The 21,272-nt window shown below is 35.9% G+C and overlaps 2 protein-coding genes across 2 annotated transcripts; one reads left to right on the top strand and one right to left on the bottom strand.

The window, feature by feature from the left end:
• Nucleotides 1–4,914: 4,914 nt before the first annotated feature.
• LOC143599317 (GDSL esterase/lipase At5g03610-like) lies at nt 4,915–10,069 on the bottom strand. Its single transcript, XM_077077306.1, has 5 exons — nt 10,014–10,069; nt 9,715–9,927; nt 6,979–7,250; nt 5,650–5,956; nt 4,915–5,129 (listed from the first exon to the last, which is right to left on the bottom strand). Exons 1-5 carry the CDS (start codon nt 10,057–10,059, stop codon nt 4,915–4,917), a joined length of 1,053 nt encoding a protein of 350 aa, XP_076933421.1. The 5' UTR covers nt 10,060–10,069.
• A 7,104-nt stretch (nt 10,070–17,173) lies between these two features.
• LOC143599315 (kinesin-like protein KIN-10A) lies at nt 17,174–21,005 on the top strand. Its single transcript, XM_077077302.1, has 5 exons — nt 17,174–17,827; nt 18,633–18,788; nt 18,861–18,968; nt 19,049–19,159; nt 19,729–21,005. The coding sequence occupies exons 1-5, from the start codon at nt 17,174–17,176 to the stop codon at nt 20,911–20,913; spliced, it is 2,214 nt and encodes a 737-aa protein (XP_076933417.1). The 3' UTR covers nt 20,914–21,005.
• Nucleotides 21,006–21,272: the final 267 nt, after the last annotated feature.

A 21,272-nucleotide genomic window follows, 5' to 3' on the forward strand; every position in this document is an offset into this window, starting at 1 on the left:
ATCAATCTAATTAATTTGTTCCAAAAAGGAGGCACAAAATCAGCATATCCAAAAGACGCCCCTATAGCATTCAACCTTTAAAAACATATCCACAAGAAAACCTAGAAATCTGATCATACTGATTTTGATCATAGACCTGACTTATCCAGAAAAATCATCATAGAAAGAAACCCACCACTTTAAAAACCATAAGACCCCAAACCTTAACTAATGAACTAACTACTAAAACACTTAGCTAACTTTTGTCAGTAACTAATAAGTAATAACCATAAGCTAATTACATTTTGTAACACTAGATCTTCACCACAAATACTGCAGGAAAAAAAAATTCTCCGGGTCTCTTTATCGTATCATAACAAACCAAATCAATACCGATCATAACAAACCAAACCAATACCGATCGAAGTCCCGGTCACTGCCCCATGGCAGAACGTGGGGGTCGTCTTCGTCCACTTGTTTATAACAAAAGATGTTATTTTGAATCATAAATCACTAACAAACCCCACAATAATAATTTAGTTTGTTGACCACGAAACTTAACTTCGTACCAAACAAACATAACATCCACAAATTTCTAACGTTTGTATCGAATCTTGTTCATGGATTCCAATAACTTCACAAGATCACCTAAACTAAAAAATGGACACATTATGTATACATAAGTGGATTCGGATCTTTAGAATCAGTAAACCAAAAGATGAACATAATAAGTGTAATGGCATGGGCTAGGGGCACTTGATCCACACATAATAAGAAGATACTAAATCATACAGCGAATGCTTTTTACTTACCAAATCTGCTTCACAAACCTTGTTTGGCCATCCCGTCCTTTCCTTGTAATGTGTCTTCTCAAAGATACTAATATGATTCACTTTTCAGCAGTGATCCTGAGATGAACTGCTGCCCACTTGATGGGATCGCCCTCTCTATACACCTTGAGATCAAAGTAATCCTGTAAAAAAGAAGAAATTAGAAAACATGTACTGGTGTGCCCCTTCAACAACCTTAAGGGGTAGTGGATCACCTTGGTTTTGTTCAGTTTTTTTTATTTAATTTTAAATTTCTCCCTCGTCCATGCTTTTTTTTTGGATTGGGCTACATTAATACATGAAATTGAAAAGTTAGAAATTTAAAAGATATTCAATATATGAAAACATACAATTAAATGAAACAGCTTACAAGACTCGTAATGTTTAATCTAAGCAAGCTGAAAGTAATTAAGCACATCTATCATGTCAATTAACAACTATAGTGCAAACTCTCACAACAACAATATGCATAAAAGTGATTACAGTGGCAATATAAAAACTTAAAAAAGTAACCCTGAGTAAGTGTTAAGTGTTGAGTAAGAGATAGTACAACCATTAGGATTCATATTTCTATTAACAATTCTTAATACGTGTGTTGGGTTCACAATTTGCAACTCACAACACACAACACTAATAATGTATTCCTGGGCAATTAAATTTAAACAGGTTAAACAATTATCAGGGCAATTAATTAGAAAAACAAATAAAGATAAAGAATCATCAAAGCCCTAAACTTTTGACAAGGAATAATATATGTTTCTTACACTCAAGTTTCGATTTCGAGGGCAGAGACGGTGGAATCAATCGGTAGTCCTGAACAGCCTCGCAGGGACGAGGGTGATTTGGGGGAAGCAGATTGTGAGAAATTGGGGGGTGGGTTGTAGAGCTTTGACGGCATTGCAGTTATTGAGAGAGGGTTGTGCTTTGCAGGTGGAAGAAGGGTTTGGGAAATCGCAAGAAAGAAATTGTTTTTGTTTTAACTCTCTCCTTTCATAGAGTAAAATGAAAAAATAAATTGATTTTCATTTACTTGGTACTCAATTATTATTATTTTTTAAAGGAAATGTAGTAACCTATAGGGATGACAAGTCGTCTCCACCGCTAAACCCTTTTTTAAGGTCACGAAGAGAAAAAAAACTATATTAACTAAACGTTATAGATTATTACTAACCCTAATCAACTAGTAGTTCCCTAATTAACCAATAGTTGTGGTGGTGGACGGTGGGTGGACGGTGATGGTGCCCGACGGTGGGTGGTGGTGGGCGCTGGCAGACGGTAGTGGTGGCAGACGGTGGTGGTGGTGGCGGACGGTGGGTGGTGGTGATGGACGGTTGTGGTGGGTGGGTGGTGGATGGTGGTGGTGGTGGTGGTGGTAGTGGACGTTGATGGTGGCCGACAGTGGGTGGTGGTGGCAGTGGCGGACCCAGGATTTTTTGCCAATGGGGTCCCATATTTTCGGTGTTCAAATTTTTCGGGTCGGTCGTTGTTCAGGTCGGGTCGAGGCGAAGAACATAATAAAAAACAATATCATAATAAAACTTTCTTTTCAATCATCACTACCTGAACGGGTCAAAATGGGTCGGGTTGACACATAAACACTTTGTTTTCCCTTTCTTAAACATTTTTGAGATAGAACCTAGATCCACCCTTTCATAAGCATGTGTTGAAAACCATTAACTTAAACTAGTGAAAAATAAAACTGATATTTTAAAATGTTTGAATGTTTCTAAAGAAAACCATGCATAAAGTTGAAAACAATGATATGTATTTTAGAGGTGTTTGAATGTTTCCAAAGTTATCATTGCAACATTAGCAATCAAATGATTGATTAACACTAAAAATTAACACAAAAAACCAAAAACTGAGCCTTGTAAGACTTGAACCCATAACCTTTCAAAGATAAAACAAGGGACTTTCCACCAGACCACATCAACATTAATAGTATGGGTTCCAAGTATTAAATCTTATGGGGTCCTCAAAAAATTTAATATACCGCTTCTAATAAATTTTTAAAAAACATTGGTGTCCCGGGACCCCGATCCACACTATGTGGGTCCGCCCCTGGGTGGTGGTGATGGACGGTGGTGGTGGTGGTGGCGGGGGACGGTGGGGGATGGTGCTGGATGGTGGGTGGTGGTGATGGACGGTTGTGGTGGGTGGTGGACGGTGGTGGTGGTAGTGGACGGTGATGGTGGTCGACGGTGGGTGGTGGTGGTGGACGTTGGTGGTGGGTGGTGGTGGCGGCGGACGGTGGGTGGTGGTGATGGACGGTTATGGTGGGTGGTGGTGATAGACGGTTATGGTGGGTGGTGGATGGTGGTGGTGGTAGTGGACGGTGATGGTGGGCGACTGTGGGTGGTGGTGATGGACGGTGGTGGTGGGTGGTGGTGGTGGACGGTGGTGGTGGTGATGGACGGTGGTGGTGGACGGTGGTGACGAATGGTGGGTGGTGGTGATGGACGGATGTGGTGGGTGGTGGACGGTGCTGGTGGTAGTGGACGGTGATGGTGGTCGACGGTGGGTGGTGGTGGTGGTGGACGGTGGTGGTGGTGATGGACGGTGGTGGTGGGTGGTGGTGGTGGACGATGGTGGTGGTGATGGACGGTGGTGGTGGGCGATGGTGGTGGTGGCGGACGGTGGGTGGTGGTGTTGGACGGTTGTGGTGGTGGTAGTGGACGGTGGTGGTGGTCGACGGTGGTGGTGGCGGACGGTTGTGGTGGGTGGTGGACGGTGGTGGTGGTAGTGGCCGATGGTGGGTGGTGGTTGTGATGGACGGGACAGTGGGTGGTGGTAGTGGACGATGGTTGTGGCCGATGGTGGGTGGTGGTGGTGGTGATGGACGGTGGTCCTGGTGGGTGGTGGTGGTGTTGGGTGGTGGACGGTGGTGGTGGTAGTGGACGGTAGTTGTGGCCAACGGTGAGTGGTGGCGGTGATGGACGGTGGTGGTGGTGGTGGTGGCGGACGGTGGGAGGTGGTGGTGGAGCACGGTGGGTGGTGGTGGTGTTGATAGGATGTGAAGAAATGTGATTAAGTGTGAAGAAGTTGAATAAAATTTTATTTTTTAAGACCATAAAAACATTTTCAAATCTTTTTTTCCAAAAAAACAAACAGTATTCAGAAGCTTATGTTTGTGCGCACGCAGACAGACGTAAGACCCTTGCAGACTTTTTAAATAAAACAGAACCTTAAAGACGACATGTGTCCTTGTAGTAAATGATTTTTTAAAAAATATTTTGATCGAATGGTGGGAAATTTGGGTGCATAAACTTTTAGTTTTATAATTTGGTCCGTAGGGACGACATGTCGTCTCTATAAGTTAGATTATTTAAAAAAAAAAGAAAATTCTCAAATGGTGGGAAATATTGCCGCCAAATGAAAAATAAATTTAACACTTGAACTTTGTAGAGACGACATGTCGTCCCTATAAGTTCATATATTTTTTATGTTATTGTTTTTTTAATATTTTGATCATTGATAAAAGAAAATCAAAATATCTATACATATGTTAAAAATTTTAGAGATGACATGTCGTCCCTAAATGCAGAAACATTACATAGGTTTTGTTTTCATCAAATCTGAACAAAACAAAAAACCCAAAAAAAATTATTTTCCCTCTATAGGGACAAATTGTTGTCACTATATGGTTGTCAGGCTTAAAAAGTTAGAAAACACTATAGAGACCACATGTCGTCTCTATATGATGAACTATAGAGACGACTTTTGTTGTCCCTATAGATTTGGTCCCTTCATGGTAATTTTCTTGTAGCGTCCTTTAAGACTATATTGTGTAATGTAATGCGTAATGTATATGATATATCTAATATTGGAAAGATGCATTGCCAGGTTATCGAACTATAGCCCTATGAGTTTTTAAGACACCAAAACTCGTTTCACATTTTTTCTTGTCACATGTAAATATTGGTTCGAATTATTTTCGAGTTTTTAGTCATCAACATAAATACTGAATATTCTGGCTCTTTTATTTCCTTATATAGCTAACATGACATTTGACTTTTACAATACCTACGACCCGCCAAATGGCCAAATTAACAAATCTATAAAAACCACAAAATAAGCTAAAGGAGTAGAGTAAACTAGAAAGAACCTAGTTATACATTTGGTTTAGAGATGATCGAAGAGCTAAATACACAACGCTCCATCCGGCTTGTGTTGGATGAACCGTGTCCCAGAAGAACGCTGAATCGGGTTTTTCACAAACAATATACAACTCCTTTCCATTTTCGTCCAAACCACCACAGTGTACACCACTTCTTGTGCCTATGCAGCAAGGCTTAAAGGGAGTATCAAACTTCAAGTTCCCTGAATTCCACAAATTCATATAAATCCCAAGAACACAAATCTCCGTCCCAAAAACGTCAGGTAGGTTACCACAAGTTAATTAAATTCGGAAAATTTGAAACTGAATTAAAATTTGAACTGAATTGAAATTTAGATACATATTTGATTTGAATTGAATTCACATGAACCAAATTATGATGAAAATAATAATAATAATATATATATATATATATATCAAATACAAATAAATTTATTTATTTTAATAGAAAATTTATATAAATATAATCCAAAGCGGTATGTTTAATAACAAACTAATTTAATTAATAAGATACATTCCTAAAGTACAAGTACAAATTATGTTAATATATATATATTATAAAATTAATAATTCAACTTATAAAAATAGTATAAAGTATTGAAAAATATGCATATAACATGAAAAAAAGAGAGTTTTATGTATTCGGTTCAAGTAATCGGGCCTTTTGGACTGATCGAATATTAGAACCAAATGAAAATGATCAAGAATTAGAGTATTGCATACCTGTAAGATCTCCTTTGTTAGTTAACACCGTGTTGAACGCGCTAAAGTTATCAAGAATGAGAAAGCTAGAAGCTTTGGTGCCATTGTTCAGTCCTGTCACAGCCTGCTGCAACAACTGGTTATGGAACTTGGCTGCTGTGTTCGGGCTCTCCTTGCATTGTTGATATGATGTAGAGACGGTTTCTTGGGGGAGGCATCCTACCGGCTGTAGGTTAGCCACCATCACTCGGTGTACGCCCAGATCATGAATTGCCTTCAAATTGATTGCTATTTGATTGACAACTTTTGAAATGAATGCAGGAAGATCCTGCATATTAAACAACCGTTTCGATAACATTAAACATATTACACATAATCTAGATAATTAGATACATAATCAGGGCCGGCTCAATGTCCTTGGAGACCTAAAACTAACTAAAATGTTGAGACTTTTTTCTTTTATTTTCTTTATGCATATAGCGTTATAGAGTATACAAGAATTATAGAATAGATGATATTCAGTGATAATGGATATGAAACAATTCTTCTTGCTTGTGGTCCATCATGAAATTATTAATTCTAAAATGACTTTACTTTCAAAATTTCATAATACATATCTTCTATTTAAGATTAAGGTCCTATAAAAATGGAGGCTTAAAGCTATTGCCTTATTTAGCTTACCACGAGACGGCCTGATACATATTATGTTTGCAAGGGAATTAGTTCATAGATTTGAACAACTTTAATGAATATGAATGTATTTATTTTCCTTTTTTGAAACTTTGAAGCTTCAAACACTTAAATAATAAACAATTCAACAAAATACAATGAGGAATCTATCAATAGGGTCATTAAACAGGTTATGTTCACAGGATGGCAGGTCGAACTGACATGAACCTGAACACGATAAAAACCCGAAAATCATGTAAGATACGTGTATTCGAACACAACACGTGTTTTATGGGTTGACACAAGTATGACCCGTGCATAAAAGTATTAAGAAGTATAATAACAAAAATATAAATGAAACGATACTATTTTTTCATATTAATTAATACCTTAAAATTATAGATTTAAATCCAAAGACATAATGCTCAATTTTCTTTTTATCTTCTAAATTTTGAGATAAAATGTCCAATCAGTTTAAATGATGACATAATATGTATATATTTTTATTTTATAAAAATAAACCGGTTAAACAGGTTAACCCGCAAACCAGCCAAGCCGACAGATCACGGCCTGTTCGGCTAAGAGGGTTCCCTTTTCGAGCATAAACCAATCCGAACCCATTTAGACATACTTGGGCATGGACTATCTTTTTAATAAAGGAAGTACGTTATGGGAAGTTACCTGCTCTTTGCCACCGGCCAAGTTGTAAGCCCCGTAGTCATTGCCCGAGACCGTGACAAGAGCCAAAGATGATTCTAAATCCCGCTTTGTGTAGACACCCTCTTTAATTAGTCCTTGAAGAAACCCTATCTGGGTGGTCATGTTTGGCTGCAAGTTGCCAGTGTCAAACACCCCGGTTCCACCGCAAGCAAAGTTCACTCCGCCTCGCAACTTGTCCTTAGCATATTTTCTGAATGCATATGGCAATGGAGACTTGATCCCCATAAACCTGGCTGCAAATTTATAGCATATTAGAGCATACCCATGCAATATTTCTTGATGTGTATATTCTTTTAATTTGGCTCACATAGCTTGTTTAAATTTTAAGACATGCACGCACTTAAATGATTAAATAGTGTATTGTAATTACTCTAGTTTAAAATTGTAGAGTAATAATTATAATTGTAGTTATTTATAAATTAGTATGTTAATATTTTGTACTTGATCTCACCCCTATATATTATATATAATTACATCTAAAGTATTGTACTGCCTATTGGTGTATATGAAATAAGATGTCTCTAAGAATGTAGTGTTGAGTTGTAGATCATCAAACATGTGTGTTCTGTAATGTATGTTTTTGTTTTTTGGCTCTTGCTTCTTCCTTGAGTTTCATATCGATATTTTTTTCTATGTAAATTGGCCTTTAAAGAAAAAAAAAACACTATTAGAATTAAACATTTATTCTTACCAATCGACTGGTCATAAATGATACAAAAACTACATTACAACATAAATAATATATATAAATTTAGTCTATATCTTATTTTAATCAATATATGAAAATACTTGGATTGGTAACCTATAAAAAATATGATTGCTTATAATGATTAAAATAATAGGAGATTTTAAAAGAAAGTTTAATCATGTCCAAGCACCCGGTTCACTAGTCAAACCAGTTATTGGTCGGTTCAAATAAAAACGATTCAAACAGACATCACTGAACCGGGGCTATAATCGGCTTGATTGTAAGAACATTGGATAAGACAATATAAAAGCTAAAGAAAGATGAAGATGAATATGATGATCAACAAAAGTTTCAGCGAAAAATTTGTGGCAATATGTCCACGTATCATTATTTTAAAAGATAGGTGGCACCTTCACAACCTAGCAGCGAACATATATCATCCGACACTAAAATGCCACAAATAATTAATAATGCTGAAAGTAAATACAAAGAAAAAAAAAAGAAAAGAAAAGAAAAGAAGAAAAGCAATGATATTTACCCTACCACTTTATAGATGGACACAATGACTAGTTTTTTATCCTGCGTGTTGCGTCGGGCAGGTTGGTTAATCCGAACGTTGGTAAGACACAAGCATTACCGGTCTTAAGTGTTGAGACGGTAACTTAACGTGAATTCGGTTAGTTTCTGTTACATGTGTTATTGTACGGAAACTAAAATAAAAAAAAGTTATAAAAATTGAGATGGAACATTGGGATAGCGTTGGTAGGAGAAACTCGAGCGTCGGTAAAACCCGAGCGTTGTTGGTCCCTGGCGGTGAGTCTATGCAAATTTGGTTGGGTTTTTCACGTTCGTTATAAAACCGGACTAAAAAAAAGAATTGTCATTCGGTCAATTTCGTTACGGTACTATAACTAAACCAAAATGCGCTAAGTCTACGCAAATTATGTCAGTTTTTATCACATTCGTTACGTTATATTGGTATTGGAACTAAACTAATAAAAAACAAACATAACAAAGATAATTAGAAATATAATTATCAAAGTTTAAAACAAAAGACAAAAAAAAATGGTCCAATGTAATCTTGCCAAATTGACCAATCATAGTCCAACGTTGCTAAACTTCTCTTTTACATATATTAGTAATTCATTTTTTACATTTTAAAAAATCTTCATCTAAAATACAAATTTTAAAAGTGTTCATAAATAATTAAAACCAGTCTCGATGTCATAGTTTATGTGTTTAACAACTCGGTGATTCGAGTTTAGAGGTATAGTGTTCAATCGACAACTTGAAATTTTGAACCAACCGTACATTGATTCATTATTATTCTCAATGGGTGGGGCAACCCGAACGACCGGCCGGGCACATATTTTTGGGGGCACAAAAATATTTTATATACATATTTTTATTATTTTTTTTATAAAATAAGTACAAATCTTAATCTTCTTTTTAGATTTTAGGCCCGTCCATAACTCATTTGAGATATTGGGCCTACAGGTCTTTTTATTTCGTTACTCGTTAGGGCCTAGGGGCATTTTATTTTCAGCTCGGCCGAGGCATTTAAAATCTCGAAGACGGCCCTGATTATTCTTCTATTTTTGAAATATGCACTTATTTACAAGTTCAATATATCGATAAATCATATCATTTTAATATGAACTAACGATTTATAAAAGGTAAATATCATCAAATCAGTTCAAAACCCTAAAACCAAATAGTTTTGTCCGACCCATAAACCAGACACAAACGAGCCGATTGCCTCGGTTGCTTATCGCTAATAAAATTTAATAATATTTTGGAAGACACGAAAACCATTATTAAGGATTCAATATCAATCTCAAGAATTAAGCGAAAAATCTTGGTTAGTCAATTGTTAACATAAGTTATGCATTTCATATATTTGTATTTATTATTGTATTCTTAAAGTTTAGCTCTTGTATTTTGCATTTATACATCCCGTTATAATATTCTATTTTTTATAATTATCTAGAACGCAGTATCAAATATACCAACATAATCGGTGAGTACACGGCCGTCGGAAAATCTTCCGGCAGGCTTCCCGGGAAACGTAACACCATAGGGTGGTTTCCAAGAGCTTGCGTGTTCCTTGGGGTTGTTGCCGGTGTCCGCATACGAATCTCCGAATACAAAAAGCTTCAATGGTCGAAACTTAACGTCTGCATGTTTATTATCATCATTTTCATCCGCCAATACCGCTCCTCCTGTATACACATATAATATTTTGTAATTAGAAACCAGGTAGAATATATATATATATATATATTGCGAATTCGGATTAATATTTTACCGGCGAATATGAGGAAAAGGAAAAGGAGGGAGAATGTGAGTTCCATTAGGCCGTACGTACGTCCGGTATGATATTACCGCGGCATCCGACGTGGCAGGGAAAGATGATGAAATTGAGAAGATAATAATATGACCATATATGTATATGTCTATATATATATGCAGGGATGAAGGGGTGGGGTATTCTTTATTTTCAATAAACATCCTTCTAAATTTGGAAGATCTAACTAAAATGTTTTTTTCTAAAAAATAATAAAAAGTAAAGATAATAAAATTTATGTATCTTGTATGTGTAGAAGTATCTTGTATGGTTTGTTTTTCAAAAACAATAATAAAAGTAAAGATAATAAAATTTATGTATCTTGTATGTGTAGAAGTAACAACTAACAAGTCAGCTTGACTTGGTTTGTTTACGGACCTACACATAAGGTTACTTGAGTTTGGTACGTGAAGCTTAAACTTGGATTCACTTAGCAAACGAGTTTATTTGTAAAATCTTCTTAAATATTGAGTTGAAACTTAATTAAATTGGGTTGAAAGCGAGTGTGACGCACCATTTTATAGGTGTAAGTGGGTGCACCTTAAACTGAATTGAAACTGATAGGGCACACCGTAAAAAGATTCTTAAAACATAGTTAGATACTTTCATACATTTGGTTTAAAATGGAAATAAAAAGAAAACATAGATACATTGCTTTCTCATTGTGAAAATTTAAAAATGAAGGCTGTTCAATATTATAACTATCAAATTATGCATTTAAAAGTTTTAGTTGATAAAAATGTTAAAATATATGAAAAGTAAAAAAAGAACGACAAAAATAAATGTTTAATAAACTAACTAAATGAAATAAAAGAATAGCTCAAGCTTCTTAATAAAAAAACAATACAATAAGATATTAATTGGTGGTGGACTGGTGGTAATGTTCATATCGACCACCAAAAATTTCCATAAGATATATAATTAGCACAAATTAGGTGATAGTGTCTTTTCTAAGTTATATTTACATTTGATAATTACATATTTAGAAAACAGTAAAATTAAGTATATTTTATAGGCTCCTTCAAATATTGTGATCTTATAGAAGATAAGAATTACAAAAACGACGTATCCTACCTACAGTTCTCCATTGCTCCACTTGACGTTGACGGTTGACCAAACAATTAAATAAAATTACAAAATTATTTTATTGATAGTTTGGAGTTCGCAACTTCGCATAAACTTTACTATGGATTCAAACTTTTGTGTGTATGTAAACTTCTGTTCATATTGACTCAATTGGTCAATTAGACACGTATGTTATAGTTTGATTTCTGTTTCAATACTTTTTTAGTTAAAATCACAAAGGAATAGAATTAGAATTCTGACTTTTGTTTAAATTTACCTTTTAAGTAATTAAGTGTAGAAATTTAGAACTTAGTTGATTAGTTCAAAAAAAATAATGATGGTTGAAGGAAATATATGCCAAATGAATTCTACAGCCCCAAATAAATACAAGAAAAAAATAGAAAACAAGGAAAGGAATAAAAGAGGGCTAATAATGGGGCTGATAATCCAAACTAAAGTTTGGCAAGGATTTAATTAATAATGGCCTTAGACATATCCCAAAATAAAGATTTGACTAATAATGACCTTAGACATATCCCAAAATAAAGATAATAGCTTAAATTTTAATAACCCCCCCTCCCTCCCCCCAAGTTGGAGCATGTAGGTTTCTAATGCCCAACTTGTCAAGCAACAAGCGAAGTTGCTGTGTGCCCAATCCTTTTGTTAGTAGATTTGCGATGTGCATTCTAGTATCAATGCGTGGGTTGAACTTCTTCGACTCTTTCCCGGACAAAGTAGCAATCCATTTCTATGTGTTTGGTTCGTTCATGAAATACCAGGTTGTTAGCGATGTGCCTAGCCGCTTGGTTGTCACAAAAGAGAGGGGTTGGTTCGGATAAGACTGCATCTAGCTCTTTGAGAAGCCACCACATCCATAAAATTTCACTTACAGTAGAGGCCATAGCCCTATATTCTGCTTCAGCAGAGGAACGCGATACCATTGCCTGTTTTTTTGTTTTCCACGAGATGGGTGCCCCTCAAAGAAGAAGGAGATACCCTGTTCTAGACCTCCGGGTAAATGGGCAGCTAAGCCAATCCGAATCACAATATGGAGACCGATGACATTTATGCTCAGATGACATTACAACCATTGAACTCCGTATGTTCTTCTCTTTTTAGCGTTTAATAAATGTGTCGAAATTTATCTATAACCATTTTAGTTTAATTTAATATTTACTATATTGTTTATCTAGGAAGAGTAAAAGGAGGCGTTTCTTCTGACGGATTTGGGTGCTCCGAACAAACAACTGACAAATTATTTTTGTAAACGGTAACAGCAAGTGACACGAGCACTCATGGTTGATTTTTGGTTCGTCGTCGTGCGGCTGAGAAAGTGTTTCCTCCATAGGTGAGCTAAAAATATGCTTTAAAATAAATAAGTACAAGTAAAATAATATTGGTCCAATACAATGTGTTTCATCAAGCCTAAATTTTGAGATAGGCAACAGTTTAGGTTTTAACCCATTTATCTTTTATTGTGCCGTGTTGGTTGTGAATTATAACTCTTAACAGGTCAATTGGTTGATTAGGGTTATTGTAAAAATAAAATAGCTTAATGAAAGCAGGTTAAATGCATAAAACCTCATGAATCAATTTATTTATAAAAGTAGATTATTATTAAAATAATCATAGTTAACACTTGTTATTTTTAATTTTTTTTGTAAGTTTAGGACAAATTATTTCGGTTCAACTCAATCTGGCCTGGCCCGTACACGAACAATTAAACGAACGGGGTTTTCTTGTTTGTGTACGTTTTTTAAGAAAATTAGTGTGTTTGTGTTCGCTTATATGTTCGTTTGTTAACAATATAACCGAACAGTTCACGATCATAAATGAACGAACATAACTGAGCTAAAACCAATTAAAGGAAATACGAACAACAATATGTTGGGCCAAAATAATTATTAAAAGCAAACTAAATTGTATTGGGCCGTAACATTTAATTGAATACATTAACGAACGTAAATAAACGACCTTAAAAAGGTTTCAAATTGATGAACATAAACAAATGGACATAAAAGAATTTAAATGAACGATCAAGACATGTGCTCATGTTTGTTTGTTTATTAACATAAACGATCTAACAGCTCACTGAATGTTCGTTTACAGGCCTAATTCAGCCTGATTTGAATTGTTATCCGACCCACTCAGTCCACATGATGCTCAGGACATGTACTGTTCAGGTGAGTTGATATATTTAACTCAATGCAATTATTGTTTTTAACTATTTCTTCTTTTTGTTTACTTTTTAACATGGAGGTAAGTGAGTGCATATGATTATTAATAGGTTAATTTGGACTTCTCTTCTGAAGCTGACGTGATAAGAAAATTCCGTGCTGGTCTTGCTTTACAACCCGTGAGAAAATTACTTGCTTTGCCCATTAGGCCCCTATAGAATTTATGATGATATGTGTATCTCATGGTTTAACGTTCATCAGATCGTTATAGCATTGTTTGCTAATTCATCATTTACAGAAAGGAATGGTTGTTAACAATGTGATCAAGAATCTTTGTTGTTTAAACACATGGTCTTATACTGCGTTTTGGACCTATGGCCAGCCAAATTCCATGTAAGGATGTATACATTTAATATTTTTGGATACTTTTTTGCATACCCTTTATTCAAATAGGTTGCAGTTAATTTTTTATAGGTGGGTATTACAAGAAACCTGTAACAAACTTCTCATTTGATCTTAAGGTAATTTCTTTATATTCTTCAAACTTCGACAATAGTATTTTCATAACTAGAAAATGTCATTTGTTACATTATGTAGGATGTGAAGCTTATGCATACCTGCTTAATGTTATTGAACAAGAACACGGGAGCCCAGCCACTCTTAAGGCCAATGATCTTGTTGAAAGGGCCAATTTGGTACTTTCACATGCTGAAAAAATGGACTGCGAAAGATACCCAACTCCAAAGGACATTGATGAAGGCTCAGCAGATCTAAATCTTGCATTTCTTGTACAAATATTCCACCAAAGGTCACTTAGCTTAATTTGTGATGCATTTTATAGGGCGTTTGGAACTTTGGATATGTGTTTTGAATGTGATTATATAAGAGCAAAATCTCATCTAAACACCATCTCCTGTAAAACCTTATATGATTATGATTATCGGGTTGGAAACATGTTGCAAAAATGTTGTATCTGCTGATAGTAACTCCATAGAGCATATTTTATGTTTAATTAGACTATTAGAGTAAATTTGTGTGATAAGTTTATTAAGAAGTATTTTCCTAGATCCATAAGTTTCGTTTAAAAAACCGCAGACCATAATCTAACCCCATAATTTTTATGTATATTTGTTATCTTTCAGTGGATTCTTCATGCTTGTATCAATGTGGTAAGCCATAACGTAATCTCTTATTTTTACAGTCATATGCCAAATAAAAAAATCTAATCCACCTTAACCATCAGTGTTCAATCTAGATTCCGTCTTCACGATATACTTAATATTGGTAAGGATCACTATTTTGTATTTAATCTTGCCTCTAAAGTCTAATGCTATAGATTACCATACATAATTTATTAATTTTCATTGAGGTCTCTCGTCTCCTCATTGCCTTGATAAATTGATATATACTCCAAATAGAAATATTGATATTACTAAAACCGAAATAGAGTGGTTAGCGAATTTGGCAAGTCTCCAATTACAAGAACAAACCAGAAAATAATAATCGACTCCTTTATGCAATACAATAATGAACTGAACCACTGCCGACCAAATTACCGCTGCGTCCCCGCCGCAACGTGCGGGCTATTCTACTAGAGCCGAGTGTTAATGTAATAAAATTATGATTGGTATTGTGTTATAAGTAACATTAATGTTCTGTCGCAATGCGCTGATAATGATAATTTCAATTAGTTTTACTATAACCTACTTTATTAACTAATATTTCACAAAACATGATGCACCCAATATATGCACATGATATTTTAGTGTGTGCCCCTGCACAAAAAAAAATCCAACAATCCATATCACAACCGGCAACGCGCTCGCACCAATACGATATGATGGGATAAATTGTGTGATCCCCCCACCCCTGCAGCAAATCACGGGCACTTATGCTAGTATAGGATTATAAGGGTATGTGTTTCGAGTTCAAATAAAAAAAACTCTGTTACCATGACTAGTTAGTCTAGTTGTATGGTGTCCACACTCACAAATATAAGGTTATGGGTTCAAATATTTGCAATGCAAAGTAATGGTGAAATTTTGTTAAAAAAAAAAAGCATTAGTTAAAATGTATGCACTTAATTTAACACAAATTATAATTGTGTGTAGTATATATACACTAAAACCATTAGCAGGAAATCTATAAATTTATCATTTTTACATAATTAATAACTTAGAACTAGGAGTAACGTATCTTTAATTTCTGTTTGTACCCCTTTTGCTTTTCAAGCATTCTTAAAAAAGGAAAGCTATTAAGAAAATCAATGAATTATTTAAAAACATTAATACGCTATAATAACATGTTAGAGTTTGATACTTTCCGTCCACGTATGGTATTTCAAGTGCAAAGTACATTTAAAGATGACTATTTTAGTATGATACATATGCTCACAAGACACGTCAAGAGCAAGATAAGTTGCTATAAAAAATTCCTAGCCTTCGGACCAACAATTATTCCCCATTTCCGTATCAATCAAACACTCATTTCGTTAAATTAGATAGAAGAAGTGCGCATTCAAACTTCAAAGCTAGAGATAAAAAGAAAAAAATAACAAATAAAAAGAAAACCGGTAAGAGATTGGTAACCGGTTTGGACCTGACCCAACCCGTAGGCTCGTATACTTGTTTGTAGTTGCATTCACTGCCAGTGTAGGCTTAAATAATTTATAACCCGAACCGATTTTGTCTAAACCGGTTTTATTACTTGTTGATCCACCGGTTTTTCAAACAAACCGGTTTGTACACCTGCATTCCAAAGTAGAGGTGCTCAAGAATCTGGTTTAAGACCCATAAACCGTTTACAACCCACCTAATAAAACCTCAAAACTGGTTTGGACCAAACCAACCTAGCCTGTAGGTTCGTATACCAATTCGCACTTTAGAAAATCAAACCGGTTTTATAACCGACCGAATTTGAATAAATATCCCCAGGTTTTTTGCCCCAATATAGTTTTTTTTAGCTCCAAACCGATCTGGGCCTTAATAACATCATCTCATCAAGGGCTGTTCACGAGCCAAGCCGAACCGAACGAAGGCTTGCTCGTTACTTGGATCGTTTACAACCAAACCGAACCGAAGGGCTAAAATTTGAAACGAGCGAAAAACGAAACGAGCCAAAATCGAATCGAGCATTTTTCGATCGAACATCGAGCGATTTCAAGCATTAGTTATTTTTTTTTCACTTTAAAAATTTCAATAAGAAACAAGTCTTAAGGCTGCAAATAATATATTTTGTAAACAAATTAGTAGTTTTTAGACAAACGTATAATAGGCTATAAATTTTTAGGAGAAAGAAGTTTAAAGTAAGATATACAAACTTTTAATATTTTTGAAAATTTGAATCAAACTAATAAAACTATAAAGTTGATGAAATAGTAAAAATTTTAAATGGTTTAAAAATTGTATACTTATATTTTAAGCGTGTTGTCTATATATATGTATATATTGTAGCCGAACTGAACCGAATCGAGCAGACCTTTGCTCGTTGCTTGGCTCGTTTACAAACCAAACCGAGCAAAGCGGCTTGTTTACAATCAAGCAAAAAAACGAGCGAACATTTTCCGACCAGCGATTGACTTGGACGACCCTACCCAATATAGCTTTTTTAGCCCCAAACTGATCTGGGCCTCAGTAACATCATCCAAATTTGGGCCAATAATAATATTGAGCCCAGTTGAGTTGATTTCACGAAGGTCCTTTTGAGTAGATGAATGCCGTTTGAAATCGTAACGGCTACATTTTAATTCAAAATCAAAATCAAAATCAAAATCAAAATCAAAATCAAATCAAAGCCTTTCCTTTCTTACCTTTCATTTCATTCTTTCCATTTCAATTCCAATTCAATTCCATTCTCTGCAATTCTTGATTCTCTGCTTCAATGGCTCCCACACCATCATCCGCTAAACCGAACCAATTCGGCTTCACACCAACTTCAAAACCAACCCAAACCCACCTCAAAACCCCTCAATCCAAACACCGCCTTAACTTCAACTCCACAAAACCGTCACCAAACCCTAATTCCGCTCCACTTCAACCCGCTGACCACCCGGTCGAAGTCATTGGCCGGATTCGAGACTACCCCGACCGCAAAGACAAACCCGTTTCCATTCTCCAGGTTAACCCCGACTCCCGTTCTATTCGGGTCAAAACCGATATCGGGTACCGTGATTTTACACTTGACGGGGTTTCGTTATCCGAGGATCAAGATCTTGATGGGTTTTACAAGAATTTCGTGCAGTCGAGGATTAATGGGGTGAAATTGGGGGAAAAGTGTACTGTTATGATGTACGGCCCGACTGGCGCGGGCAAGAGTCATACGATGTTCGGGTGTGCGAAACAGCAGGGGATTGTGTATAAGTCTTTGAAGGATATTTTGAGAAATGGTGATGAGGATGAGGAGAAAGAACAGAAGGTGGGGTTTGTGCAGGTGACTGTTTTGGAGATATATAATGAGGAGATTTATGATCTGTTGTCGACTAATAGCGGTAATGGTGGGTTCGGCATCGGGTGGTCGAAAGGCAATGCTTCCAAGGTACAAAATCTTTTCTTTAAAATGGAGTTGGATTTTTACACAATATTTATGCATATCATGTGTTTGATATAATGCTTAAATGAGGAGTATATGCATATCGGTACACCTTTTGAAGAGAGGATTGCTAGTAATATGTTGAGTGTTTGAAAATGATGCTTTAAGTTATTACAGAATAAATATGGATTTAGGTTTTTTTAGCCTCTTTGTTATACTTTAAAAACAATTACAGAACATATATGAAATTAAGGCAAAATCAACTGAAATTTAGAAAGAAAAATCGGTCCGTATTCTAAAATTTGAATTTAATTTTAGGTTTTTCAAGCTAATGTATATATGTGTGTACCGTCGGGTGGGCAAAAGTGAAATTACAATTTTGACGTTATTTTACTAATCTCGTGAAAATAACGTTAAAAGTGGTGGAAGGTTAATCAGGCATCATGTGGTGGCGTTGATAGCTGAAAGACAAGGGTACATGAACCAATCGGTCAGTGTCCCGATGATTGAGTGTTATGTGCCTTATGCCCAAGGCTTGATGCAAAACTACTATCGAGCCGGGGGTCTCACCGGAAGCAGCCTCTCTATTCCTACGGGGTAGAGATAAGGCTGTCTACATCTTACCCTCCTCAGACCCTACCATAGCTTTGCTATTGGTGGGATATACTGAGTACGATGATTATATGATGTTTTTAAGCTTCTTTGTCATACTTTAAAAACAGTTTTTTGTTAATACTCTTACACAATGAAGCTTAAGCTTACTCATTTACCGTATTAGTTGGAAGTAACTATGGTTGATTTGATTATGTAGGTGAAGTTGGAAGTTATGGGGAAGAAGGCTAAGAATGCCACTTTCATATCAGGGACTGAAGCAGGAAAGATATCGAAAGAGATTCAAAAGGTCGAGAAGCGAAGAATTATCAAAAGCACATTTTGCAATGAAAGAAGCTCAAGAAGTCACTGCATGGTATGTTTGTTTATTTGGATTATCAACTTTCAAATATGAAAGTGGCTTCGGTTAAGTTAACTCTTTGTGCAGATAATTCTTGATGTTCCAACTGTTGGAGGAAGGTTAATGCTTGTTGATATGGCTGGTTCTGAAAACATTGAGCAAGCTGGTCAAACAGGATTTGAAGCCAAAATGCAGGTAACAAACTAATTAATTATAAAGTTCACAACTTTGAACCCGTGTTGTATGTTTTTGTAATAATTGTTTTGAACTGGCAGACGGCAAAGATCAATCAAGGTAATACAGCATTGAAGAGAGTGGTGGAGTCCATTGCTAATGGTGATTCTCATGTGCCTTTTAGGGATAGCAAGTTAACCATGCTTTTGCAGGTACGTCCTCCGTCTAGACATGCAAAGTTCGTTTATTCGATAAACGAACAAACTTGAACAGATTTTTTTGTTAATTTAGTTAAACAAACTGACATGAACAAATGTCTTGTTCATTTGAATTTGTGTAAGTTCGTTGGCTTATGTTCGTGAATATATTTATTTAAAAGTCTTGGCCCATTACAACTTAGTCTAGTTTTAATAGCATTTTACGCCAAACACGTTGTTTTTCATATAAAATTGTTCGTTGTTTACGTTTGTGTAAGTTCGTTCATTTACGCTCATTAATATACTCATATAATAAAATTTTGGCCCATCACTTTTAAGTTAGTTCACATTACTTTTTACAGTATAAACATTAGTGAACCGTTCATTTTTACTGTTAACGAACAAACATAAACGAATGCGAGCATGTACATTTTTTTAAAGAACAAACAACACGAAAACCCCGTCTGTTTAATTGCTCGCGTTCAATTGTTTGTTTGGTTGAAGTTAAACAAACATGCTTTGTTCGTGTTCGTTTGGTTTGCATGATTATCGGCTAAATGCTATATGTTTGTATGCATCAACAGGATTCGTTTGAAGATGACAAATCAAAGATTCTCATGATATTATGTGCAAGCCCAGATCCCAAGGAAATACACAAAACAATATCAACGTTAGAATACGGTGCAAAAGCCAAATGCATCGTGCGTGGGCCTCACACACCCATCAAGGGAGAAGATTCATCTTCAACCGACTGTTTAAGAATCGCAGCCATGGATCAGTTCATTAGCAAGCTGCAAATGGAGAACAAGATACGCGAGAAAGAAAAGATTGAAGCTGAAAAACAATTACAGAAAAAAGAATCAGAAATAGCAAATCTGAAGGCTAAACTTGCATTTGCAGAAGAGAATATGAACCACGTGTTAAGACGGGAATTGGAGAAGAAGATAGAAGAGTGTCAAAAAATGGCTGATCGGGTCGTTGAGATGGAGAGGAAAAAGATGGAACAAAAGATATTTCAGCAGCAAGAAGAACTTGAAATGTTCAGGCGGCGTTTGGAAGATATTGAATCTGAGTTGACTCAGTCCCGAGAGGTGAAACAAGATGATAATATTGAAGGAAATGGTTTTGTTAAAAAGCTGATGGATATGTATGCTGATGAGGATCCCGGGATGGAGAAGTCGATGGATTTGGATCAGTCACTCGATTTGTCGATGAGTAAAAGAGATTCTCACAAAGTGGTTAACAATAGTATTAACAGCATACAAGCGATCCTCGGGTATCCCGTAATGGAGAATGATGAGGATGTTTATGTCCCGACCGTCACAAGTAAGTCGTTTTTGAGCACTGTGTTTGAGGAGGACGAGGAAGAAGTAGAAGAAGTGCAAAAGGATGTAATTGAAGAAAAGATGGTGTATCCTCCACCTGTCTCTGCTTTTAATTTTGATATCGATTCTTTATCGACAGCAGCCGCAGGACCCGAGTCTGAGTATGTAGACAACCAGGACTCGGCCTCGTCAAGGCAGATGCGTATCCAGAATATTTTTACTCTTTGTGGAAACTACCGGGAGCTTTCACAACACGCTCCGCTCCCTGCCGAAAACAAGAGTATTGTGTGTGATTCAAAGGAAAACTGCAGCCCTTTGAGTAATTCAAATGATGTGAAAGTTATTACTTCAATGGATAAGAAGCTTCTGCTCGGCTCGCTGGAGAAACTTCCCTTCAGTTCCCTCGAAAACAAGCTTCCGTCCGAATCTTTCTCAACTGCTTGACTACATTTTATTTGAATGAACATTCTTGTGTGTTTTCTTGTGACGAGTACATAAAATCGATGTACTCTGTCTTGACTCGTATCATACATTTAGATGTGTACTGCATAGGTGGTGTTTCTGTGTGATGTTTTTTCTAGTTGATTTAATGTTGCAGATTATTTCTTGGATTCATTTCAGATTGTCTGTTGTAATTTGGTGAAGTCTGTCATGGTTGTTTGTGTAGGATAATGCTGAATTGTTGATGCATTTATTTTAAAAAAATAATATCATTTAAGACATGAATACCATTTGAATTGAAAGATAGCGTATCGACGTGGGTTGTTGTAATCGCCATTTTCGTATCCATAATGGATTAAAAA

This window comes from Bidens hawaiensis, unplaced genomic scaffold (assembly GCF_021521415.1).
Source record: "Bidens hawaiensis isolate Kalapana, Puna unplaced genomic scaffold, B.hawaiensis_p1.1 tig00051834_1, whole genome shotgun sequence".
Lineage (NCBI taxonomy): Eukaryota > Viridiplantae > Streptophyta > Magnoliopsida > Asterales > Asteraceae > Bidens > Bidens hawaiensis.